The sequence below is a fragment of the Chelonoidis abingdonii genome, chromosome 8 (assembly GCF_003597395.2).
Source record: "Chelonoidis abingdonii isolate Lonesome George chromosome 8, CheloAbing_2.0, whole genome shotgun sequence".
Classification (NCBI taxonomy): domain Eukaryota; kingdom Metazoa; phylum Chordata; order Testudines; family Testudinidae; genus Chelonoidis; species Chelonoidis abingdonii.
Genome location: NC_133776.1, coordinates 35,766,000 through 35,793,003, shown reverse-complemented (window position 1 = coordinate 35,793,003; position 27,004 = coordinate 35,766,000). Strand labels below are relative to the sequence as shown.

The 27,004-nt window shown below is 43.0% G+C and overlaps 1 protein-coding gene across 1 annotated transcript in view; it reads right to left on the bottom strand.

Annotated features, from left to right (window-relative positions):
* Positions 1-27,004, bottom strand: part of COL4A4 (collagen type IV alpha 4 chain) — a gene marked incomplete at its 5' end in the record, with an annotated part of 129,668 nt that overhangs the window by 91,866 nt on the left and 10,798 nt on the right. Inside the window, one exon of the mRNA XM_075068978.1 lies at positions 22,557-22,634. Within this exon, the coding sequence (XP_074925079.1) occupies positions 22,557-22,634 (78 nt within the window). The remainder of the gene's footprint in view (positions 1-22,556; positions 22,635-27,004) is intronic.

Here is a 27,004-nt window from a genome sequence, read left to right as displayed (position 1 = left end):
TGCAGATTCTTTTCCCCTTTTATTTAATTTATACACAAATATAACTAAATGCATTTATTCCTCCTCTGTTTTGAAATCCCAGGAGAGAAAACATTTCTTTCTGCAACAGATGACAGAACTTGCTAAAGGCTTTCTGTAGCTGTAAAAGGACACTTGCATTTGAATATATAGTGCCAAATACTTGGGATAGCAGTCACTGACTACTTTGTTTTGCCATGTGGTTAGTGTTCTAATGAAACAGGTATCTTGTCTGTCCTGCTTAGGGTATTTTAATGAACACTGGGGCTAATGCCTTAAAGGGTTTTTCTGAGGGTGATTATTTGGTTAAAAATGTACGTTTCGTCTTGCCATATTTCTTTGCAGAACTATTAGTCTGGCATGCAACTAAAATTGTATTGCTTGATTCAGATTTGATTAGAAAATGAGCAGGATCTGTGCTGTGCAAAAATAAGGGGTATTAGGCTTGCAATAGGAAACACTCTGTGGGAGAAGTGCCATTCCGTGTACAGGGTGGCACTAGGGATACTGGGATGCTGTGCATACACCCTGCATGCCACTGAAGTGAATTCTGAGCTGGGTTCCAGGTCCCTGGTACACTCCAGATTTGGTTCTATGGGGAGGCAGGTAGTGAGGTGAACATGGGGCTAAATGATCTACACCTATGTGGATCCACTGACTTTTGTTCCATTGAGGGCGATAACAGCCCTGGAGCTGTTCAGTTCCTTTGCTGTCTGCTGGTAGGCAGATTCCATCACCCTCAGCCTTGCCTCCCCAATATGCTGCCCAGTTATTTAGGCTTTGTGTTCTTCCTGGGATTTAGTCCGAAGGTGAAATTTTACAACTGTATCCATAGTGCTGTTCTCAGATAACTTACGTGGAGCACAATGTATAACTGGTGATCTCAGGAGTTTTCAGTATTAAAAACTATTATTATTATTATTACTACAGCTGTTAATCCTGGGAAAAGTGATTCACAAAGAGTAGGATATAGATTCAGTTCTATTTAAACTCTTGTATCTGTGAATTTGTGGACCTTCAAAACTGGCCTTGATGAGTGAGGAGAATACATGTATTTGTTACCACATGTGAATTCAGCTTACTACTTTCTCGGGTGTCCAGTTTGAAACTTCAAATGCAGATTTCAAATACATCACACAGACTGCCCTTTGTTCACTTGTAATATTTGTCCAGTATTTTTGAATACCAAATACATAGGAATGGGTCACGCAAACAATGGGAATGCATTGTGAATGCTTAACAATACCAGAAAGAGCCAAAATTCACCAAATTTTGTATTTGGTGGATCCTACTCAGCCAGCTTTATTTACAACAAGCTATATACCTTTTTATATAATGGGTCTGATAGATCTGGAAGAGAGAACAGGTTCAACAGAATGGAGTCATTTCAAATTACAAAATTAGATTCTACCAAGTTCAGATGACTTTCTAGCTTTGCTGTGCTGTCTATCCAGTGGTATGGCACAGAAGAACCTAGTTAGGGTAGAAGAGCTACAAAAGCCTGTGTAGTACGCCTTTCACGTCACATGGCACAATATGCCACCCATCCTCCTCACATTTCTGAATTAGCAATTTCTATTCTGTGGGGCTCTCTCCCATAAAGTATTAAAATATATTTTTTAAAGGCACCAATTTTACTCATCTGAAAACAGGTCATTTGTTTCAACTGCAAAAGACAAAGAACAAACATCAGACAGGTTGAGTTTTACTTGCTATCATCTTAAACCAGGCATTTGACATGATCTCTTAACAGAAGCCGATCAGGTCAGATCATGAATAGATGCTTGCTTTTTAAATCTACTTAACTCCAGAATCGACACCAAAAGAAGTGAATGGCACCCAACTCTGGGGTCAGGGCAGGACAGGTTTTTAATTATTTACTGTTAACGGAAAATGTTGTAACCACTTACATTCTGGCACAGTACCTGGGATTCTTGTAAATCATTTTGGCCAGTCTGGCTACAAAGGATTGCAAGAGCATGTCTGGAGTCAGCAGGGGGAAATCAGTGGAAGAGAAAGTCATGTGGTGGTGGTGATGAAGAATTAGAGGAAGGGGCTCATGGCATGCTGGGACCCAGTCAAGAATCAGAGGATTATTAAGGAGGCTGTAGAATGGAAAGGCTGGAAACAGTAAAAGGTCTATAGAAGTTTCAGAACAGAACCTTGATCTGTGTGAGGTTGGCAAGAATTAGTGATCTTCCTCAAAATGTTTTGAAACTGAACAAATTGGAGCATAAGTTAAAACTGTCTTTAAACATTTTCATGGCTGTGCATACTTCTCTCATCAGCTAGGTCTTGCTGACCTTCACAATACTGCCAAGGTTATTAGCATGTTTGCATAGATAAACTAGCTTAATTGCTTCAGTATTCTGCATTACCCGTGTACTTATATCTTTCAATATCAGGCATGCATGCATTCTCATTCTGAGTTCTTCTTTAGCAATTTAAACATTGTATTAATAGCAAGAAGAGCTCCACTAACCACTAACATGAGTACACGTGTTGCAGGATATTAAAGAACTTCCTCTTCCCTGCAAAACAAGAGGTGGCACACCTCAGGTATGTGGAAGTGTGCCAGACCACTGCTGGGGGAAGTGTGGGGCAGAAAAGAGGGACAGTAGAGAAGAGAAATAGGAACTGAGTTGGTGTAATTATGCTGAAGAGCTAGAAGAGTGTGTACATTTAGAGTAGTTCCCACTCTACTTTAATGTAGCTTTGTTTCAGTCTCTCACCATGTCAGTTGCATCACCTTAGGGCATGTCTACACTTGCCATTTAAAGTGCAAAAACGGTGAGAGCATCTACATTTGATAATGACTTTTTGCGGTGAAACTCAGAAGTTTCAACGCAAAAAGAAAACCACCTTTACGAGAGGCATACAGTTCTTACCGCTGTTCTTTTTGCGGTGATGTGAAAGTGAAGACATGTTCTTCCTGTGGGCCTCCGGAGGATACTCACAGTGCCAAAAGTGACCACTCTGGCCAGCACCTCCGCTGCTCTAACCCCAGGTAAACGACGTTTGCCCCTCCCCATGTAAATCCCGGGAAGTTTGAAACTCCCTTTCCTGTTGCGAGTGCTCACCTGGCCAAGTGATTATGGCTGCTCCATGTAGCAAACCATCCCCCGCTTAGAGCTATGCCGAGCTACTGGACCTGATCACTGTTTGGGGAGAGAAGGCTGTGCAGTGCCAACTGTGTTCCAGACGTAGGAATGTCAGAACCTACAAGCAGCTTGCACCCAGCTTGCAGGAGAAGGGGCATAACAGGGACACACTGCAGTGCAGAGTGAAGGTGAATGAGCTGAGGAACGCATACCACAAGGTGAGGGAGGCAAACTGTTGGTCTGGTGCTGCACCCTAAAGCTGCTGTTTTTAGAGCGAGTTGGATGCAAGCCTAAATGGTGACCCCCACCTCCATTGCAAAGCGGCAAGTGGATACTTCTGCATATCTGGAGGCAGTGGAAAGTGGGCCTAGCCAGGAGGAGAAGGTCATAGATGAAGAGGAGGAGGCGGCTGAGGAAGCTGTGGAGCCCACTGCTATGTGCACTCAGGACCCTTTCTCCGCTCTGGAGGTGTCTAGCCAGTGTGAGCAGCCACTGTCTGCTGAGGCAGAGAAAAGAGAGCAGAGCTCTGGTAAGTTGCTTTGCTCTGATAATGCATAAAGCAGGTTGGGGGCACAGAAAAGTACTAAGGTGGCTGTGTTTGTGTGCTGGATGCCCTCCCTTCATGCTAGCCCTTTTCAGAATGGGTGTATGCAATAAACCCTCTAACCCTGCATTCCCTCATCATTGCTGGGTTCTTGTGCACCATGGGTGCTTGATTTTTGTCACCAAGACAGTGATTTCTTACCAGTGGTGTATTGCAATGTACATAGTGATTCCTGTATGTATGTTTCACAGCAATGTGTTGCTTCTGTCTCCCCAGAAATGACTGTGAAAGACCCACCCCTCACTGTAGCAGACCGTCTGTGACACAAAAGCGGCCAAGATGCCCTAACGCAGACATGTTTCGTGAGGTGATTCTGCACTCTAAAGTGGAGACACATGTTAAAAATAAATGGAGAGAAACCAAGACAAAGTGGAAAGAGGGAGAGAACTGAGACCAAAAAGAGAATAACGCATTCCATAGCGAAGCCACGAAGAGGCTAATCAGCATTCTGGAGCATCAGACAGATATGTTGCATTCTCTCATTACACTGCCGAGTGACCTGATTCATGACCGACCCCCATTGCAGCAAGTGCAGAATTGTTTCCCATGCACTCCCCAAACTCCCACTGCACATTCTTATAGGCTCGCTGCAAATTTTTCCATTCCTCAACAATCCACACCCCCAGACAGCTTATCAAACAACAGCTGGAGTTATACACAGCTGTGAGGTATATGAGCCCCCCACCCTATTCACCACCATCACTGAGGATGGATATATGTGCATATGGTGTTTTCTCTTTTTTAAAAATAAAAAGCACACATTTTTCAAAAAGGAACAAGCTTCATTTGTGTGTTCACATTTCTTTACATGTCATCACAGCTACAAGTTAACTAGCATTTCATCTTCACTGAAATTACAGACAGAACTGCCATGTAGCACAGCACATGCTGTTAACACTTCCTTTCCCAAACACAGCAGCAAAGTTTAATAATTTTGATTTTCAAACTTTTCCCTCAAGGCATCTTGGATCTTAACTGCCACATGTTGTGCCCCTCTAATAGCCCTGGTATCTGGCTGCTGAAACTCAGCAGCCAGGCGTTCGGCCTCCATGCTCCATGTATGAATAAACCTTTCGCCCTTCCCCTCACAAATGTTATGTAAAGTACAGCACGCCACAATAGCCATGGGAATATTTTCCTCGCTCATTTCCAGTCTACTGTACGAACATCTCCAGCATGCTTTCAAATGGCCATATACACATTCAACATACAATTTATGTACTCGGTGCCAAGGTGGGCCGGGCAACAGTAGGGACGTCCGTTCCATCTATCACCCCACCACAGTTAGGGAAGCACGTTTCTGCAAAGCCACCCAAAATGTCACGCACATTACCAAGAGTCACAGTCTTCCGCAGTAGGATGCGATTAATGGTCTTGCACACTTGAGTTACCACGGCACCAACGGTCAATTTCCCCACTCCAAACTGGTTTGCAACTGACCGGTAGCTGTCTGTAGTCGCCAACTTCCACAATGCGATTGCCACATGCTTCTCTACAGCGAGTGCAGCTCTCAGTCTGGTGTCCTTGCGACGAAGGTCTGGGGAAAGCTCACCACCCAGTTCCCTGAAGGTGGCTGTCTGCATCCAAAAGTTTTGAAGCTACAGGTCATCAACCCAGACATGCATAATGATACGATCCCACCACTCTGAGTGAGTTTCCCTAGCCCAAAAACGCTGTTCCACAGTGCTCAGCTCCTCAGCTAATGGCAAAAGCAATCGAATGTTACTTATTTCCATTTCAGGCAGCTCATCAGGCATCTCTGACTGCAGTTCTCTTTGGAAGTTTAAGAACAGCTGCACTGCCACGCGCGATGTGCAAGTGACAGCTATCAGAGTAGTGGACAGCACAGCAGGATCCATTCCTGCTTGTAGATGTGGCGGGGAAAGCAGCCAGACAGCAAGAGGTGTTAAAAAATGACACGAAAGAAGCAATAAAGTAATGAGGCTGCTGGGACATGAAGCAGTGCATCACAGGGCACTGAGCAGGGGACCCAGAATGCCATGTGCTCACCCCGCCCTCTTCCCACAAGACCTATTGTCAAAATGGAGAGAGCTGCACTGTGGGATAGCTGCCCTAGTGCGCTGCTCTCATCCACGATGGAAGTGCTGCTAATGTAAACACTCTGATGCCTGAGGAATTAAGTGAGTACACAAACCAGCCCTTAGGGCATGGCTACACTTGCAGATGTACTGCGCTGTGAGTTAAACCAGCCCTTGGAGAGTGGAGCAGAAAAGCGTTGCAGTGTGTTCACAGTGTCAGTTGCAAGCGCACTGGCCTGGCCATATTTGAAGCACTTGCAGCGGCACTGGGAGCAGTGCATTATGGGCAACTATCCCATAGCACACCTCTTCCCATTCTGTGGCTTGTGGGCGGGAGGCGTGGGGCATTCTGGGGCCTGTCCCAACGCCCTGTGATGCATTGCTTTGCATCCCAGCAATCCCTGTGCTTCTGTCCACATTTGGCACCATCTTTCAACGTTTTTTGTACTGCGTGTTCTGTCTCCCTTTCGTTCTGTGGGAATGGATCCCGAAGTGCGGAGGAATATGCTGATGAGTCTCAACAGCATGTCATGTTTGGCAGTCGAGTTACTCCTTAAACTACAAACTGTCAGTAAGGAGTCCAACAATGATATCCACTAACATAACGCATATGACACGAGATTGCTTGTGGCATTCACGGACATGCTCAGCACCGTGGAACACTGCTTTTGGGCTCGGGAAACAAGCACTGAATGGTGGGATCACATCATCATGCAAGTCTGGGATGCCGAGCAGTGGCTGCAGAAGTTTTGGATGAGAAAAGCCACTTTCATAGGATTGTGTGATGAGGTCGCCCCCACCCTTCAGAGCAAGGACATGAGACTGAGAGCTGCCCTGCCAGTGGAGAAGCAGGTGGCTATTGCAATCTAGAAGCTGGCAACTCCAGACAGCTACCGATCGGTCGCTAAACCAGTTTGGAGTGGGAAAGTCGACCGTTGGAATCATGTTGATGCAAGTTTGCAGGGCCATTAATTGCATCCTGCTCAGAAGAACTGTGACTCTGGGTAACACGCATGACACTGTGGCTGGCTTTGCACAAATGGGTTTCCCTAACAGCGGAGAGGCGACAGATGAGATGCCTATTTCAATTCTGGCACCCGCCCACCTAGCCTCCAAGTACATTAATTGGAAGGGGTATTTCTCTATGGCTCTCCAGATGGATCACCATGGATGTTTCATTGATATTAACACAGGCTGCCCTGGAAAGGTGCATGACGCATGCATGTTTCAGAACACTGGCCTGTTCAAGAAGCTGCAAGCAGGGACTTTTCCCCCAGGCCAGAAGATCACCTTGGGGAAGTTGAAATGCCCATTGTGATCCTTGGAGACCCCACTTACCCTTTAATGCCATGGCTATGAAATCTTACACAGGGAGCCTTGACAGCAGCAAGGAGCGGTTCAACAACAGGCTGAGCCAGTGCAGAATGACTGTGTGCTTTGGCCATTTGAAGGGCTGCTGGTGTTCTCTTTATGGGAAGCTGGACCTCGCTGATGACAACATCCCTGCAGTTATATCCACGTGCTGTACCCTCCATAAAATTTGTGAAGGGAAGGATGAAAGATTCACTCAGGCATGGAAATCAGAGGTTCAACACCTGGAGGCTGAATTTGAACAGGCAGAGAGCAGGGCTATTAGAGGGGCCCAGCGTGGGGCTGCAAGGATTAGGGATGCTTTGAGGGAGCAATTTGAGGCTGAAAGCCACCAGTAATGTTTGGTGCCCTGCACAGGAGTGAAGTGCAGTGGTTCCAATGTTAGTAGGAATCTGTACTTGCTACACTGACTTGCAGTGCCTGTTGCTTTCCTGGGCTAAGGTATCTTTTATTTAATGCAATAATAAAGTATGTTTTCAAAGCCAAAAAAAGCCATTTATTTAAAAGAAAATTCACTTATTGAAAAGAAACACAACTGCTTGGGAAACAAAAAGGGCAGGAAGATGGGGTGAGGAACGGTTCAGTCCCAGATTTGCTTATGTCCTGTTCTCATACTCAGCCTTCCTGTCTGGAGTGCTGTGCAATGAGCGCTGCACTTCAGGATGGCTAAACATGCATGGTGATAGCAGTTGAGTACAGTGACTAAGGGTCATAGTTTGCTGGGCTGGGAGGTGAAGCTACAGGTGTTGGAAGCAGCTGGTGGCAATAAGAACCCAGCTGTTGGGGAAAGTGGGTTGGAGGTGACAGGGGGGACAAGGGAAAGAGTTTTGGGACAGGGCTGCACGGGGGGGCGGGTGCAGTAATGCTCCACCTGCATGGCTATAAGCACCTGAATCGAGTCCACTTGGCGCTCCATGATGCTTATCAGCCGATCTGTGCTTTGCTGCTGGCGCTCCGCGCTTTGGTACCAGCACTTCTCATTCTGCTGCCGGAACCTTCCTTCACTCTCCCTCCACTCCTGCACTTTTAGATTCTCGTTAAGGGACTGGTGCATTACTTCATGCAACATGTTTTCCTTGCACTTGTACTGACTTAACTAAACAAATTTAACTAAACTAGTGCAAGTTTGTGTTTAGACAAGTTAGCAAAAAGTTAGCAAAAAGGGGTCAAGCTCCTTGTTATACATCATGTCTGAATTTGACCCAAGACCTCTTCTCTCACAACAAACACCTTAGCCTGTCTAGATGACCAGAAAGGTGATTTAAAAAATCATGTTAGCTAACATTATTTGAACCCCCTCTTAACACCTGCCATAGACACAGTTTAACTCCTTTATAATTATGTTTGCTGCTCCCCACCCCTTTCAAGACTGTAAATTGGCTGGTTGGGAGAGGCAAGCAAATATCATTGGGAAGTTCACATTAAGCATCCAAAGTCACAGGTCTGGGTTAAGCTCCAAAGTGGGGATTTCTTTGTTTCCGTATCTGCTTAATATATTTTTCTTTCTTGTTATAAACAGAGCTACGTTAGAGAAAGACCTTGCTGATGTTATCTCTGTGTTTGATTTCTTGCTGAATTATACTACCACCTAAGAGCTCTCTCACCTCACGAAGTACTTGGGGTCAGGGGCGGCTCTAGGTATTTTGCTGCCCCAAGCACGGCAGGCAGGCTACCTTTGGCGGCTTGCCTGCGGGAGGTCCCCGGTCCAGCGAATTCGGCAGCAGCCTGCGGGAGGTCCACCGAAGCCACGGGACCAGCAGACCCGCCGCAGGCAAGCAGCTGAAGGCAACCTGCCTGCTGCCCTCACGCGACCAGCAGAGCGCCCCCCGTGGCTTGCCGCCCCAAGCACGCACTTGGCGTGCTGGGGCCTGGAGCCGCCCCTGCTTGGGTGAAACTGGTGTGCAGGAATCTTTTTCTACACCCTTATTTTGTTTATTTACAGGATTTCACTTCAAGACTCAGCAAAGTCAAACAGCTTTTAGTATGTTGCTTTTCCTCATTCCCAACTTGACCTGTGAAAGCTGGGATGCTCTCCTTAGTTCCAGCACACACACAAGCAAACTGGGCATCAGAAAAGGATATGGAGGCAGCAGTCTCTTCAAGCAGCAGAACTGGAGAAAAGGATTATCTGCATGGATTAAGCGTGTTTAGCCAATTCTACTTAAAAGTACTATGAAACATTCCCCTTGCATGACACGTTAACAGAGAATGCCTTTGTCTGAAGTGTACATTTGGGATCAAGTCTGATCCTTAGCTGTATGTGCACAGATTCCACTGAACTCAAACAGGAGCCACATGTGTATCTGAGAGCAGAATTTAGCTCTCTATGTTAAACTTCCATGCTTCCCTATATGATCACAAAAAGGGAATCCCTACTAGGAATGTGACAAATGCTTTAAATTTTTTAATAACTGGATACCATTAATAGTTTGTTTTTAATATCTAGACTGCCACACCACAGGGCATCACTGGAATGCAGTGTGTTCTGCCCACACCCTTCCCTCCCTTTGTGTCAGGGGAGGGTTTGGCTTAATTCCTCCATGCTGCAAGGATCCCTAGCTCCTTATTTAATGCAATTTTAGGATAGTGCAAAGAGGCTATAGATCAGGACAGAATTTAGCTCTAGCTGTTGTTCCCTGATGGTGGGTGTGAATCTGATCTAGCCAGTGACTTCATGACCTTGTTGTAATTAGGATAGTTTATGCTACTGTGATCCCTCCCGCAGATTCCTTCCAGCAATAAACAGGAATAATAGAGTCCTGGAGGCAGCTCAATGGCCTTGCATAGGATGTTCTCTGACTTCTTGGTGGATAGCTTGGCAAGCTCTGGTTTTCTATATGGATTCCATCAGGACTCAAACTGATAATTTCCCATTCTTTCCTCTTTGGATGTTGAATGTAAGTAATAAACAGTGAATCACTTGGGCAATATGGAAAATTCCTGCTGTTCCTCCACAATGGCAATAGGGGTGATGTCCGGTGTTCCCACACACCTGCTTGAGGGAGGGAAAAAAGCAAGAGTAGCTGAAGATTTTTCACTTGTGTTGACAGGGCAAGAGATGCTGTGCAGCAGAGAGTTAGCATCAAGAGCTGCATCTGGCCATGCCTGTTCCTAGAATGCCAGCCTGAACCAAGTAGTTTTGCTTACCCTAGCAAACAGACTTCCAAAGTGTAAGGTCATCTATGGCTTCCCTCTGAACCCACTGGAAGAAGGTATTGGGAGTGGAAAACAAAAGTGACTTGTTGATAGCTTCCGCAATTTGGATTACACCAAAATGGTATAAGGGCTGTGGGTGTGAAAATTGAAGCTGAAAGTCACTTGTCAAAGACGGAAAGTTTGGCACATTTTCTAAAATGTTTCTTTATAAATAGGGCTTCTGGGTTTTGGTGTAAAGTTTTTAGTTTATTTTATGCAAACTATGACCCATTTTCAGACTGATTCATTTTACCTATTTAAAAATCTAATTTTCAAAGCATTTCAGTCCAAATTTTCCTCCCAGTTAAAATTTTCAATTCAGAAAATATTCTCCTATTTAATACATGTTTACTGAATTAGACAACTTCTCAACAAAATACTTGGAGACATTCTCCAACAGAGAAGTTGAAAATTCAAAATAGCTTACATTCTTTTTAGTGAGAGGAAAAAACCATGAAAAATAGCTTAGAGGTTATTTTACCAATTAAAACCTAAGGCTAGACTGCAGAACCCTTGAGGTTATGCAGCACTTACTTAACACAAATAGTGTCATGTGCATAATATTAATCACATGCAAAAATCTTTGCATAGTCAGGGCTATTGACTTCAGAGCGCCTACTCATGTGAATAAGTGCATATCCACATGATTAAGGGTTGCACAAGCTAGTCCCAAAGTAGGAAACTAATTATAAAGGTGATTGTCTAATTTTCAGTTTATAAAAGTGCCCCTCACTTGGTGTCTGCAGAATAATGTCACCATGAAAAAAAACCAGGAAGATTTTCAAATTTAGGGTGTGGTCCAGCAAACACATAGGTCAGTAACTCCACTTGTGTGAGTATTCCCATTGACAAAGGGACTAGTGATCCAATTAAAATTACACATAAGCATTTGCAGGATTGACCTGAATGCATGCATAATAAAACATATACAATTGCACTGCCTAATTTTTGCATGCAAATACCTGATGTGCACATGGAAATCAAGTATTTGCATGTACAAATGGCCATGTGTGTGCAACTGAATTGTGTTCATACTTAGGATCTTCCCTTGCTTAAACTGGCAGTGTGTGACTATATGTTCTTAAATTTGGAAAAGCAATTTTATTTATTTTAGACAAAAGCTACAATAAGATGGAGTTCAGGATGAGGGTAAGTATCAGTAATTTGGAATAAAGGCTATGGACTACAGTAATCATCCCCAAAATAAACACTGCAAACCTATGAAATTCAAGTAAGGTTACCTTAAAAGAAATTTGAACATGCTGAGGTATGGAAATGCAGTTAAGAGACATCTAAACAACCTTAACTTTGCCCTGTGGTGACAATAAAAGAGAAATGTGTCTTTAAAAGTCAATGTAATCTAATCGGGAACTGGATTTAAAAAACATTTTAATCTAACCTAAAATGAGACTCCTGACTGCAGCCCTAATATATATCAATCATGATTGTATGGTTATTGCATAGCGTCACTAAAAGGACAATTATATATATATAATTCACAAACTTTTCTTTACTTGTACTATACAAGTGAGTGCAGTATACATTCCATCCCTGTAATGTGCAATGTGCTGCTTAGCTGCTTTTTTACTTACACTAGTGACTTTTCTTTTCCCGTGTTTATTTGCATCACAGTCATTAGATGCGTGTGCACCATGCCAGACAGTACCTGCAGAGGGATTAAATGGCACTGTCAGACGAGGCCCTCTGGAGAAAAGAGGCCTTCTAAACTCAGGCAGAAGTTTAACACCCAGTTGCTATAAAGGAAGAGTAATTCCTACACACTAGTAGACCAGTACGTCTCCTGAGGAGACCTTGAAGCTTTCCTGTGATTTGGCCCATTCTCCTGATGTAAGAATTGGTGGATCTACTCAGCACGCTGATCTGTACCACAATTCATGGCTTTAAGACCAGTGAGGGATTACAGTCTGGACATTATGAGTAGGTCTCGTCTCTCAACGAGCAGGAGGATATACTGGTGTTTTTTCGTGCTCTGTCAAAAGACTGTCTGGCAACTAGGCTGTCAAGATATTTGTCCATCTGCTTCTATTTTATCTGAACTTTAACATGGATACACTTGTCCGTTCTTTTCTTCCACCTAGCACAGTTTCTATTAATTCAAGCATGCCCATCACTGTTTCCATTTTTGATTACCATGGTATTGCTTCGCTCATCCTTCCTTTATTCAGCTCCCACTTCTCAAGATATCCTTGTCCAGAGGAGAACCCTTCCTAGCCTGTCATCTTATGGGGGAGATTTTCTTTTCACAGGCAAAAATGGTGGTAGTGGCCCAACCGCCTTTGATTTCCAATGAGAGTTGGGTGCCTAACTCCTTTAGAAACCTCTGAAAACCCCAGCCATAATTAATAGTAGGTACACTGTATAAAAAAGAGATAAATACCCAGTAAATGTTATGTCAAAAACAGTAAGATACAGATTTTGAAATCAATGGGAACTTCCAGGTGCTCAGCACTTCTGAAAAATCAGGCCACTTATATCAGTAACCTAAACATGGAGGAGCCTAATTTCAAGCTCCTGTTCTCTTCTAAAATGTTACCTTAGTCTTTTCTTTAGGCTATCATACAGTGCATGAAGATAGCTTCACTTCAATCTTAATTTTACAAAGTTACATATATTTCACCTGTCACTATTAATTGCAATTAAATCATGTTGATCTACACTTGTGTGCAGTAAGAAAAGCCACAAAGCAAATTAAAACATGTTTTAAGGAAGCATAGAAAGTACCTGTAATTCAACAATGACATCACTATGAGCAGATGCACTTCAGTTTTAGAAATGTAAAGTAAAGTTAAATGCTAAAAGCATTAGCCCCGGTTCACCATTTCATTACACTGAAGTAGCGGGTATGACAAAGTTGAGAATTGGGCCAATATTATTTAATTATTATTTAGTCTCTACCCCTGGGGGTCTGCGGACTATGTCTAAAATGTCCACAAAAGGTTGTCATCATTACAGAGAACAGTGGTTTTCAACCTGGGGTGCAAAAACTATGTCTAAGATTTCCAAAACGGTCTGCACCTTTAAAATTTTTTAGGAGTTTGCAAATAAAAAAGATTGAAAACCACTGTGATAGATCAATGGCACCAGCTAACAAGCTTAACCACTAGTTAGTCAAATCTATGTAACCTATAACCTAAAATACATTACTGAATGCACATAACATTAACTAATCAAGTACAGGGTTGCCTTACTTGTGGAGCATGAGATGTAAAAAGCCATGTGTGTTCTTACCACACGACAAACAGCCCTAACTGTGCAGAGCACAAAGAAAAAATAGATCATCAGAGAAGTTTACCCACAGATACCTTGTGTTTAAAAACAGATTCTGCAAGAATCGAGGACCAGGCCAGACTTTTCACTAGGCACTAATCATTTAGAGATGTCTTGAAAGTCCAGTTAAAGACAATCAGTCCTTGAATCCTTAGCTGAACCCCAAAAGCCTCCTAAATCTCTGTGACAAAATCCATGTAACTACAATAACCTTTTACTATACATGGGCCTCATCCAAAACACTTCTGAAGTCAGTGAAAATCTTTCCATGGATTTCAGTGGACTTTGGATCAAGCATTTGTGTTTTTCAGACTAGTCAACCAGAAACTCAGTAATGAACACAGGAAAATAATTTCTTGATATTCTCTAAACTCTACCCTTCCTAATTCTACAGTTAAATTTTTGAAGTTTGCTTCAGATTGTACTGGTTTATAAACTAACTACTTAATGAAAACAGGCTAAAAAACAACCCATTTTACTGATTGCTTTCCATGAAAAACCTGTTTTCTTGCAAACTATCCCATGCTGTTTAATGGAGAACAAGTCAAATAAACACAGCTTTTATCTCACACATGAACTTTGATCATTTGTCTCTCTAAATTCAAGCCTATTTATGATTTGTAAACAAACATCAGCAACTAGGCTATTGCTTTCCCACCCAGAGTTCTGAGCCCCAACCGGCATTTAAAAATAGATGGGACTGGGGCTCTGGGAAACAGGACGTCTTGGGTAGGGGGACCACATTAACTCCATGGCATGCTCTGCAGTGAGATGAGCAAATCTGGTGGGGTCATGAAGGTGTAAGACCGTGGCAGCACAAATCATAAGGAATTCATATAGCCTTGGAGGAGTGCAACTGGTACTAGAGTGAGGCCAATATCAATCCTGGGATCCACAAGATTTAGAGGCTGCAGCACCTGCACTCTGCAGTCCCCAAATTTCCTCTCCTCAAGTTGAGAATTTAAGAGGACTCTACATAAAATGAATGATACAGAATTTTCTAGGCCATCTGTTCTTCCGTATGTTTTACCAAAGATAAGGTATGAAACCTTAAGTATTTTACCTTCTTTTTATAGCAATAGGTACCCACTCGGAAGGTATTAGAAAACAATGATGTATAGAATTGTAACCAGACTATCAAAATGAGAAATCATTAAATATTTCAACATATACTGTAATAACCAGAAGGTCATGCCAAGACAAAGGGGTCAAAGTAAAGCCTGGAAATGTTTTAGTAAATAACCAGACAATAATTTCCTCCAAAGTAAAGACGTGATTCCTATTTTTTGCCTTCTTTCAGGACAGATCCCTTACTTACGGATATAGAATGAGTATTGAGATCTGCATACCAAGTGAACTGAAAAGTGTAGTGAATCCTTTGAAATTCTACTTTGAAACTGGAACCTTACTTGGGATCGGTTATATCACCTCCATACATTACAAAAACAAAACAAAAACATCCAAATGGGCATTGTCAGCAGGTCTATATTGCATAAGCCAGTTCAGGTCAAGGACCCGCCTTCAGCACTAGGATGCTTTATTTATAATTTCATTTAGCTGGGTCAAAACTATTTTTCCTGTTAGTAAAGTAGGGTTAATTATAACAGTCTGAACTTGGTGGTTCAAACTGGTACCCCCTGAATCTTAGTTTTGGTTCAGTTTAGTTTGAGAAAATATAAACTAACCCAAAACTCATTTTTTAGTTTTAGATAATGTAGACTATATATATATATATATATATATATATATATATATATATATATATATATATTATAGCAGAGTATCTCAGCGTAAAGGCACCAATCCAAATTCATCACTAGTGTAAATAGGTACAACTTTATTGGCTAACACGGAGTTATGCCTGCTTACATCAGTGGTGAGTTTGACCCACTGTTTTGTCAGTATATACAATGGGTGTTAGAGCAAAACAGAGATTGAAAAAAGCCTGGTGTCTTTGCGGGCTGAGTGAAATCTAAGCTCCTGTGAAAAGCTGATATATTTAATACTGGTTAACTTAGGACTCTGAAACTGAAAAATATCTTTGTCTTTACCAGACAGTCTGTCTGAGGTGCGATACTGAACATGGGAAAAATTTGTGATAAACAATTGAGCTCTACTGTGTTGCCCCTAACTAAACTGGAATAAATAGACATATTTGATAAGATGTTTACTTCTGACATGTACATTTTGGAGAGGGTTACCTACTGTACCACACTAAGGGATTTCAATGCTCATCTCTTGTTTTTGCATCCCAGTAGAAGGACTGAGGAAGAATAACAGATGGTATCTCCAGCAAATTCAGAGTGAAATGTAAATAAAAATTTGATATTTTGGCTTCTGGAGAGCAAACTTCAGAAATAAGATACACATTTTTGTTACTTTATAATCAGCAGCCTTCACAAAATCCAAACAGGCACCAAACACAGTCAGTGTGCCAAAGTTTAAAGAGAAAAACAAAGGTTTGTTGGTTTACTGTATGCAGTGACATACCTCCCAAAATAAGCAAGACTGTACGTTGGGGAGAGGGGAAGATTTAAAATTATTCCGCACAATATAAATCTATGCAATATGTTATTTCAGAAAATATGTACATATCAGGATCTCATTCTTCCAATACATTGTCTGTCTCAACTGACGTTTACTGTAGCTATCGTCCATAAAGTGGATGCTTTTGCTGCCTGCATAAAGGTTAATGGTAATAGCTATATGAAATATAAGTTTATTACATTTGAGGGAATCCTTCAAGTAGTATATAGATTTCAAAGTTGTTACATCACACAATGCAATTCTCACAGATTTACAGCTGCTTAATTGTATTCAATTTTCTTTTTAAAATGTCTATTGTTTACAGTATATTCAATACGGAACATAGTGACAGCAACCTCACTGAATATCTAGAAACCTTGGTACTAGTGCTGATTATACCCCTAAAAGGTTCAGAGGTTTGGTATGGACAAAAACTTTGGAGAGGTTCTTGAGAAAGAATTAGTACAACTTCTAGCTTCTAGCAGACACAGTTCAAGAATCTTCTCCCATGGTATTTTGACAAAGTTTGGTTTTTAAATGACATTTCAAATCAGTCTTTATTTTATCCAAACCATGATACTCAGTAACACTAAGAGAGACTGTGGATGCTGTTAATCCCCATAAATAGATCTCCCAGGGTAACTCAAAGTTATCATACTATTACTGAAGTATGAAATATGTTAGCTCCCATATTATGAAAATCCTATAGCACAGAGGACAATAGTACAGACACAGTCTAGAATGGATCAGGGTAGAATCCAGGGTCAGAGCATCAGTGATCATCAGGCAGCAGAGCATATAAGCTCACTGCTATCAGTACAGCGCCCAAGAAGATGCATTCTGATTCTCTGGTGTCTGCCTTAATTTGCAACAAGAACCTAAAAAAGGGACAGGCAATAGCTTGGAGCAATGGGACTGACCCAGCTGGTGCAACTAGCATACATGGTGACTGCTCTAGTGGACTTGGGTACAATGTAGTTTTAATCCACTATTGCATAATATTTATAGTGAAAAGGAGGATGTGCCCTTCCAGTAACTTATGAATAAATAATTATTTAGTCATTACAAGTATCAGAGGGGTAGCGTGTTAGTCTGAATCTGTAAAAGCAGCAGAGAATCCTGTGGCACCTTATAGACTAACAGAGGTTTTGGATCATGAGCTTTCGTGGGTGAATGCTTCGTCAGATGAATGTGGTGGAAATTTCCAGGGGCAGGTATATATATGCTAGCAAGCAAGCTAGAGATAACAAGGTTAGTTCAATCAGGGAGGATGAGGCCCTGTTCTAGCAGTTGAGCTGTGAAAACCAAGGGAGGAAAAACTGGTTCTGTAGTTAGCAAGCTACAGAACCAGTTTGGAGAAACTGGTTCTGTAGTTAGTCATTACAGTGATAGCTATTCTTATGTTGTTTTCTTATATTAATTAGAGCTCATTTGCAATGTTTTATTTCCTTTCCAGTTTAGAAATGTCTCGACCTGACAGTTTTAGATGTTAGAAGAGAATGAGGTAAAACCTTTCTGGGAAAGAAACAGAAATGGATTAAATGTTACATTTTACTTTAAAAAATATGGAAAGATCCGAGATTGACAGCTCAGGAGGCTGAAGTCTTCTGAATAAGTACAAGTATGGAAAGTGGCAGTGAATGTTTCCTTGCATCATCCTGTGAATGAGCCTTAATCCTGGGGACTATCTATGAGTCAGAGGGGAAGAGTTCAGACTCCATGCTCATTCAGTCCTTAGTCACACTGCTGAGGTTGCCTGCAAGGCCGGTCGTTCATGTCAGTTGTGGTTTTATTTTTTTCTCATAAGTATTTAAATACTTACTCCATAAAATTCAAAATATGGAGTGGGATCCTCAAATGGTCCCTAGAGTTCAACTGTACCTGTCCTTATGCTGGTGTATGGGGGAGCAGGGAGTGAGAGTCCTTCTTTTAATGGAAGTTGGTCTGAGCCCTTAAGGGCATAGGGAGACACAGGGAAAGGGCAGTGAACCCCTTCCACATTGGCTAGCAGAGCTTGCTGGAAGCAGAAAGGAGCAAGAGCTGAAAGGATAGTAATGTTAGTGCTGTAGCATGCATTCTCTGAGATTCTAGCTGGGATTCCTCCTGGCATTTCCTAGTACAGTTTGCATCTTTCAGTGCATGTGCTGGCTTAAATTACACAATTTGCATATAATATTGTGTGATAGACCCAGGACTGTTCGGTACAGCAGAGTAGCAGAAGGTGGATATACTGGCCACTGGATTAACAGTTTTCTGTTCCCTGACTGACCAAGCAGGGGCTGCTCCAGGCTAATGAAAACACCTGACTCCAATTAACCAGCAAAGAGTCAAGTGAGGCTATTAAGCTAATGTGACCACCTGACTCTAATTAAGGCCCCTCTGATACTATAAAAGACTCCAGTCAGGCAGAGAAGAGCCAGAGGAGAGGAAGTGCAGCTGAAGGGCTGGTTAATGAAGACAACCTCAAGTCATTGGTAAGGGAACCTTAAAGTAAGAGTAAAGAAGGGAGAAGCAGGAGAGCTGTGGGGAAGTGGCCCAGGGAAATATAGCAACTCTGGCAGTGAAAGGTTGGCTACCAACAGCTACTACCATTAGAGTCCCTGGGCTGGAACCCAGAGCAGAGGATGGGCCTGGATTCCCCCCAACCCACCACTAGAGGAACACCTTCTAGGAGGGGAAGTCAGGCCCCTGTCAGGACAGGGGGCTAAACTGTTCTGAAACAAGTCCCCAGGGACAACAGAGACTGTGGGAGTTCTCTCATCAACCTCCTTGCTTGCTTATGATGAAGAGGGCTCAGTAGACTGTATCCCTGGCCCTAGAGAGAGAGAAGGGATATGTGGAGGGTTGCAGTAAGCCACTGAGGCTAGCATATGCCACCTAGAAGCTTGGGACCCATGGGGACAAAGTCGGAGCTCTGCCACAATTGACTTGTGATAGAAGTAAAGTATATAGCTACAGTTACACTGAAACATATTAAGTATACTGTATTGCACAACAGCATGTGTATCCAATCCCAAATCAATAGTCCTACATTACTCTCTGAATTGCCTAACTCAATCACACTCCTAACTTAAGCTTTACATTGTCAAAATACATTGCCAAACTTATCCATTTTATTCTCATACACAACAACCTCACATTCAACAATAAACCCTTTGTCCAAACCATGGGAACAGCCAGGAGTACTAGGATGGTGCCCCACTATGCCATCCTTTTCATAGCCACCTCAAGGAAGAATTTCTGGGAAAATGCACCATCAACCAATGACATACCTGAGCTACATTGATGAAATTTTCATCTTCTGGACAGGCAACCTAAACTCCCTCACAGATTTCCACCACAACTTCAACCACCACCACCCATCCATTTAACTCCCATAGCAGCATCAACTTCCTAGACACCACAATTATCTTAAACAATGGAACAATGCAGACAGCTGTTTACAAGAAACCCACCAATGATGGCACTTACCTCCACAGCTCCAGCAACCACCCCAGACAGACCAAGAAAAAAAACCAAAACTACTGACTGCACATCCTTAGCTGTTACCTACCATACCACACTGGAACCCATATAGGTAACAAACAATTGTAACCCATACTTGATGGGGACCACATCCTAAAAGAAATCTTTTCTCCCATCTTCTGGCCTTCAAACAAACCCCCAACTTTGCTAAGCTCATCAGAAGAAGAAAGCTCCTCACCAACTGGGACACACCACCTCTAAGCAGCACCAGACCCTGCCTGAACAACAGATGCAGAACCTGTGAACATATCTCCATGACTATGATGACCAATAGTCCCCACATCACACCTTTCATCATTCCTGGGTCCTATACATGTTTATCACATCACATGGGGTATCTCAGTAAAAACTATGCAGATGAAACCAGACAATCACTATGCTCTCTAATGAACTCATACAGAAAAATGATAAAAGACAAACCACAGGCAAACATTTTTCACAAAGCAATCACTCCATATCTGATCTTTCAATACTTGTCCTCAAATGAAACCTGCACAATACCTTCAAAAGGCAAGCCTGGGAATTTACATTCATAACCAAAATCCATGGACTTAACAGGAACCCTGGTTTTATAGCTCTTTACAACAATTTGTAACACACCACCCTGCCTGCTACTCTTATTTCCCACTTCACACCTTTTCTGTATAACAATCTAACCCCCACTGCCAACTTCATTTCAAGTGTTCAACTCAGATGTGTTACCCCTTCTGCTTAACAAGCTGTCCCAATGTGTATTTAGTTCAGATGCTCCACTTCCTTCCCCAGACCTGAAGAAAAGCTTCTGTGTAGCTTGAAAATGTATACCTTCTGTGACAGGTTGCCCCCCACTGCAGGGTGCCATCTAATATACTGGAGTATCACTGAGCCTGCATGTTCCACCAACCTGGGCTCCCCTACACTGTCCTGCTGAGCCAGGCCCTCAAGCCTCCTCCAGCGCACACACAGTTAGAGCCACACTCAGCTGCAGAAGCACACAGACACTGAAATCAGCTCTGCATGGGAAGACTCAACTAGGGAATTGCCCATCACTGAAGTGCATACGCCCTCTGGGGTGCAAATCCAGAACTATATTGTCTTGCACTGCAAAGAGAACTGTACAGCGTAAGCTCATGAAATTCGCCCCCTCCGACAATGTGCAGGAAGATATGCACAGCTTTCCCTTCCCTCACCAGTTATGAATTCCACAAACTGGTTTTAGAGAAAACAAAAACAAATCTATTAACTACAAAAGATATATTTTCAGTAATTATAAGGGATAGTAAACAGATCAAAGCAGATTACTGAGCAAATAAAACAAACAAGCAAACTAAGCTTAGTACACTAAAGAAACTGGCTACAAGTATTCATTTCTCATCCTAAGTGTTTGTAGCAGATTGCCGTGGTTCTTGAAGACAGGCTGCTTTTGCTTGCAGCTTAAAACTCTAGGTATTTCTTTTACAGGCCAGACACTTTTTCCAGCCTGGGCTCAGTCCTTCCCCATCCCCCAACCTTGTTTTTGTTTCTTAGATGTTTCCAGCAGTCATCCTGGGCAGGGATTCAGTGAAGAATGAACCCCGATCATCTCACCCCCTGTCTTAAATAGAATTTACATATGGCGGGAATCCTTTGTTTTCCAGTGTGGTTCCCCCTTTCCCCAAGTGGAAAAATACTGGTATTCTATCATGGAGTCGAGTACCAGGTGACATGATCACATGATCCTGCAGTGTCAAAGCAGACATGAGTCAAAGGCTGTTTGGAGCACCCCAGGAAATTTCTCAGGAAGGTAGGACATTAGCATCTTCAAAGACCTATTGTCCTCCTTAGTGGGTCAGTGACTTGTCCCCAGCTAACCAGCCAGACTGATTGTATTTTCTCTGGTGGGTGTTTTCCAGATGCAAACACTTTTGTAGTACAGATGTATAATCAATATTCCTAATTTCAGATACAAAAATGATACATGCGTACAAATAGGATAATATTCAATAAACCATAACCTTTCCAATGATACCGCACAAGACCCATCTTGCATAAAATATATTTTAGATATGCTATAATCATATTATAACAATATTTCTATATAGTATACGGGAAAGTATACCTTCCACCAACAGATGTGCATCCAATAAAAAATTGACCTCATCTACCTTGTCTTTATCAAATTTATAAACCAGTAACAGCAGGCCCAAATACCTATAAACAAATAGCAACTTGTATAAACTGCCAAAAACTGGTAGCATTTCAATATTCATACCTAGTGAGTAACTATGTAACATCTCTGTCTAAGGAGATACTTAAATTACTAGTCCTAACCAATATTAGCTAAAAAACCACACCTGCTGAATTTCACATTTTAATTCCAATACAATGAAATAGCTCAAATTTTCTTATACCTAGGACACTTATCTAGTGCTCTGAAAATCATGAAAAGGCAATAAAAGATTAGAAGCAAAACAAATTTCAGATCAACATGAAGATAAAAAAGAACCAAAGTTTCTGCAAAAATACAATTATAAAATGGAAAAGACAGTCTCCTTTGACTGGCCATTCAGAGGACATCTGAGAAGGTGGACAGATTCCAAACTGAAGATCCCTTAAAATGACGTTTTTCTAATTGTCCTGCTCATCCTGAGAAGTCTCTAATCACTTTAAAATGAAAGTTATGTTATTACGACCCTACCTTCTCTGCGTGCTAATCTGTCTAGGGTTTTGGGCAGACCTATGGTCTTTGATATTGTAAGTGCTTGTACTTCACACCAATAGGCAGATTTAGATCTGTTTCCTATCTTGCCACATTGGGACTTGCTTTTTTGAGGTCCCAATGCTCATCAGCCCTAATGATCTTAAATGAGAGATGTACACAAAATGAGCAATATTTTGCAATAACAATTATAGTTATATTAAATCACTTACTCTTGATCCCTTTTCAGGAAAGCACTGGCAAACCGAACAGTCTTGTCCTCCACATGGACCAATATATGAATATCTGCCCTAAAAATTAAGAGGTTATTAGTTTATTTATATACAGTATACTTGTTATCCAATATAACACATTTTAATGAAACAACATCAATGAACAGCTCCAGACTTCATGGAAGTAGAGATGTAAACCATAATATAAAGAAAACTATTATTTAATTACATGAACCAATGCTAATAATTTAATGAAGATTCCTGGATTCTATACAAACATTTTTTTCAAAAAAAGCTGTCATTAATTCTTAAATAACAGAGAAAAAATGGAGCTCTCTCATTGGACCAAATGTCTTACTAGCGGATTTTGATACCCAACCTCTATAGATATCTATAGATACCCAATTCAGCTATGCTGATGTTATGTCAACAGTGCTTTCCCAATGCACAAAAACAAGATTTAGAAGCTATCATAAGCCTTTCTCCCAAATCTGGACCTTAGCGTCCAAAATCTGGGTGCTTGTATGAAACTCCCCCAAGCTTATTACCAGCTTGGATCTGATCTCGCTGCCACCATCCAAAATTTCCAGGGTTTTGGCCCCCTCTGGTCTCCCCAAAACCTTCCCTGGAGGGACCCCAAGACTCAGAAACCCTGAGCCTACAACAAAGGGAAATAACCCACTTCCCTTCCCTCTCTCTCTCCCACCCAGACTTTCCTCTCTGGGCTAACCTGGGAGTATTGATGCAATCTCTTTACATCACAATACCAAGAAGCATGTCTCCTCTATTCCACAAAGAGACAAACCCCAAATACAAGGAAACAGAAGAGATTCTATCTCTCTCCCCCCCTTAGCTTCTTCCCGCCTGGGACACTAGGAGAGTTAAACACAGAGCGTAGTGTTTCCCCTCCCCCTGTCTTTCCTTTCTCCTTAACCAGAGAAAAAACTCAAACAGGTTTTAAAAAGAAAGCTTTATATAAAAAAAGAAAGAAAAAAGACATAAAATATATTCTCTGTATCAAGATGACAATACAGGGCTATTGCTTATAAGAAAATATGAATAAACAGTCTGATTCAAAAAGATATCCAATTTGAAACATTCCAGCAAGTTACACACATGTAAATACACCCAAAACAACATAAAAGCCTATATTGTTTTTCTACCTGTACTTACAAGTTGGACACAGAAGATTAGAAGAAGAAAGAAGCTTCTCATAGCTGAGAGACAAACAAAAGACTCAGAGTCCAAAAATTCCCTCCCTGGCTTTGAAAAATCCAGTTTCCTGATTGGTCCTCTGGTCAGGTGTTTGGTTCCCTTTGTTAACCCTTTACAGGTAAAAGAAACATTAACCCTTAGCTATCTATTTATGACAGGAGCAATCTTGAGAATGTGGTATAAAATGACATATTAAAGAAACAATATTTTTGATCTTGGGGAAGACCTCCACTACCCTAGATTCTGCAGTGTTATACCTGGCACCTATCACAACCAAGAATAGGAAAAGATAAATGTTTTCATAGCAGAATAGAAATAAGAGAAGCAGCATGGCCTGGCGTTTAGGGCATTGTACTGGAAATCAAGAGCCCTGGATTCTAATCCCAGCTCCGCCACTGACTTTCTGTGTGACCTCCAGCAAGTAAATTCACTTTTTTGTGCCTCTCTTTCCCCTGTCGCTTTCTCCATTTTTTTTATGTAAACTGTCAGCTTTTTGGGTCAGGGTCCATCTCTTACTAGGAGTTTATACAGTGCCTAGGGAAAGGGGGCTGTGTTCTCAATCAAAGCGTCTAGGCACTACAGTAATTCAAATAAATAATCTTTAAAATGCTATAGCTTACCAAATTTCAAAGCAAGCCTTTCCCATCATTAGATAGGAGACTAGCTAGAGTGAGCAGTTCAGTACAGCTTCTGTACTGTACAACAGATTACTATTCCTTAACATGGTTAGTACAAGTAAAGTTTTCTGTAAGACCTGCTTCTCTGAAATGTTTACAACATTCACCTATGAGGCTGAAATTTGCCAGGCTTGGTGTCTGCCTGAAGGTGCATTTTATAGAATAGTTGAAAATGCAGAATTATTAAAATGAGCCTCTGGAGAGCTCTGTTGTCACAACCCTTCCTCAGTTACACAGGAAAGTGTGGAAAAATAAGGCCCTTTTCTCTCCTGCTCGACCCTGCTCTGCCTGTGACTCCAGCCTCTCCCTGTGACTCCAGCCACAGGTGAGAGAGCAGAACCTACTTGCCGGATACTCCCCTGTTAAGCAGGTGGCCAGGAAGTGGTGGAGAGGGGTGGTACAAGTCCAGGCTCTGCCCCACTGTTCATTGGTCAGAGTAGTTGGTTGGCTGCACATAGGGGGGAAATAAAGCCACTCCAGAAAAAGGGATGAAGAATTTCCTCTCCAGAGCAAAGGGGACTCAGAACCTCAATTAATTCTCCAGACTGTTTTGAGAGCAATGCAGCTCTGCACTAAGCTCCAGAGATTCCAGATTCGATCCTAGCCACCGCCGACCAGGGCCTGTCGGTTTTACAAGTGGGGGCTCGTCCAGGATTTCAACTGGGAAGTCTCTGAAGCTCAGGACATGCTTCCTCAGCTAGGGGAAGTATGTAACCCACACACTTTGTGGCTGTGATATTCTGTCCCATTTAGTGGCACCAAGACAACTTAGAGAGAGAGGATAAAATGAGTCTGCTCTACAGTCTTAGCAAACAGTCAGCCAGCTGGCTTTTAGCTCATGCAGTAGAGGCTCATGCACTAAGCTCCAGAGGTCCCTGGTTGGATCCCACCTGCCGACAACCTGGGTCTGTCGGTGTTACACCAGGACTTACAGATTCAAGGCCCTGGGAAGAGGGCAAAGGGAGTTGGAGCCAGAGGCAGGAGCAAAAGGAACTGAGACTGTGGGGAAGTGGCCCAGGGAATAAAGACAGTGAGCTGGAAGGAAGAGGCATCAGGAAGTTGCTGTTCACAGGGTCCCTGGGCTGAGACCCAGAGTAGTGGGTGCCCCTACCCAGCCAAGCTGCTGCAAGGAGTGGTTGGACTCTTACTGGAGGAGTCCCCCGGAAGGGGGGGAACCGGATGGTGACACAGTCAGAGGACTGAAGCAGATGCCCAGAGGAAGGAGCTGTAACAAGTCTGCAGGTGAGGACAGGAAAGCCACCACCACCTGAGGGCGCACCCGCTGGGACTGAGCTAATTCCAGAAAGGCCCAGCACGAGACACCAGTGTGGTGACAAGCAGTATCAGGTGATTATTAACTAGGTATTATTGGATGTAATTAAGGAATACAAAATCTATGCTAAATGTCAGGAAAAATTTTGCTACACTAAGTGTTTAGGCCTAGGCCAGTCAAAATTAAAACTTAGGCTGAGATCTAGAAAGGTATTTAGGCAAGTCACTCCACAGTAGGAATTAAGCACCAATACCTTTGAGGATCTGGGCCTTAAGCACTTTTTAAGTGTCCGCACAAAGCAACACTGCATTATATAGAATTGGGGACAGACTGACATAATGGAGCTCTTTCCTTTCTAATAAATATAATATTTATAATAATATAATAATAAAAATATAAATAAAATTATATTGTTAGTAACAAGGAGGTAAAAGACTTTCCATGACGCTGATGTAATGTTGAAAACAAATACACCTCTACCCTGACATAATGCAATCCAATATGATGGGTTCGCATACAACGCGGTAAAGGGTGCCGGGCTGGGCCAGGCCCAAGACCGAGGGGTTGGATAAGGGGCAGAGGATCTCGGGGGGCGGTCAGGGGCTCTCCCCCCAAGGGTCTGGGAGGCAGGAGCTTGGGGGGCACTTTTGGGGGCCCCAGAGTGGCCTGGGGGATTAGCAGGGGGTCGGGAGCAGCCCATTCCACTTCCCTTGCCACCGCCCCAGCCGTGTCGCTCAGGGGAGGGGGTTTGGGGGAAAGGGGTCTTCCTCTCCCCCCCCGCCACCCCCGCACTCACCGGTAGTGGCAGAAGCAGAGCAGCCCAGCCCCAGCCCGCTTCACTCTGCCAGCTCCCAGCCGCGGCGCTCCGCTTCCCGCCGCAGATGAGTGTGGGACCTTTCCCAAACCCCCTCCTCCCACTCAGCGACATGGCTGGGGCCAGGGCATGGAAAGCAGAGCAGGCTGGGGACGTGTCGCTCCATTTCCTGCTGCCAGTGAGTGCGGAGGGCGTCCTTTCCCCAACCTCCCTGCACTCACCGGCGATGGGAAGTAGAGCTCCGCGGCTGGGAGGTGGCGGAGTGGAGCGGGCTGGGGCCACATTGCTCCACTTCCCGCTGCTGCCAGTGAGTGCCTGTCAAGGGGTAGGGGGTGTGAATAGGGGTCGGAGAGGTCAGGTGACAGGGACCAGAGGGGTTGGGCAGGAGGTGGGGTCCTGTGGGTGATTAGGGACAGGGGTCTCTAGAGGGGGTGCCCGGTCAGGGAACAAGGAACGGGGGGGGGGGGGG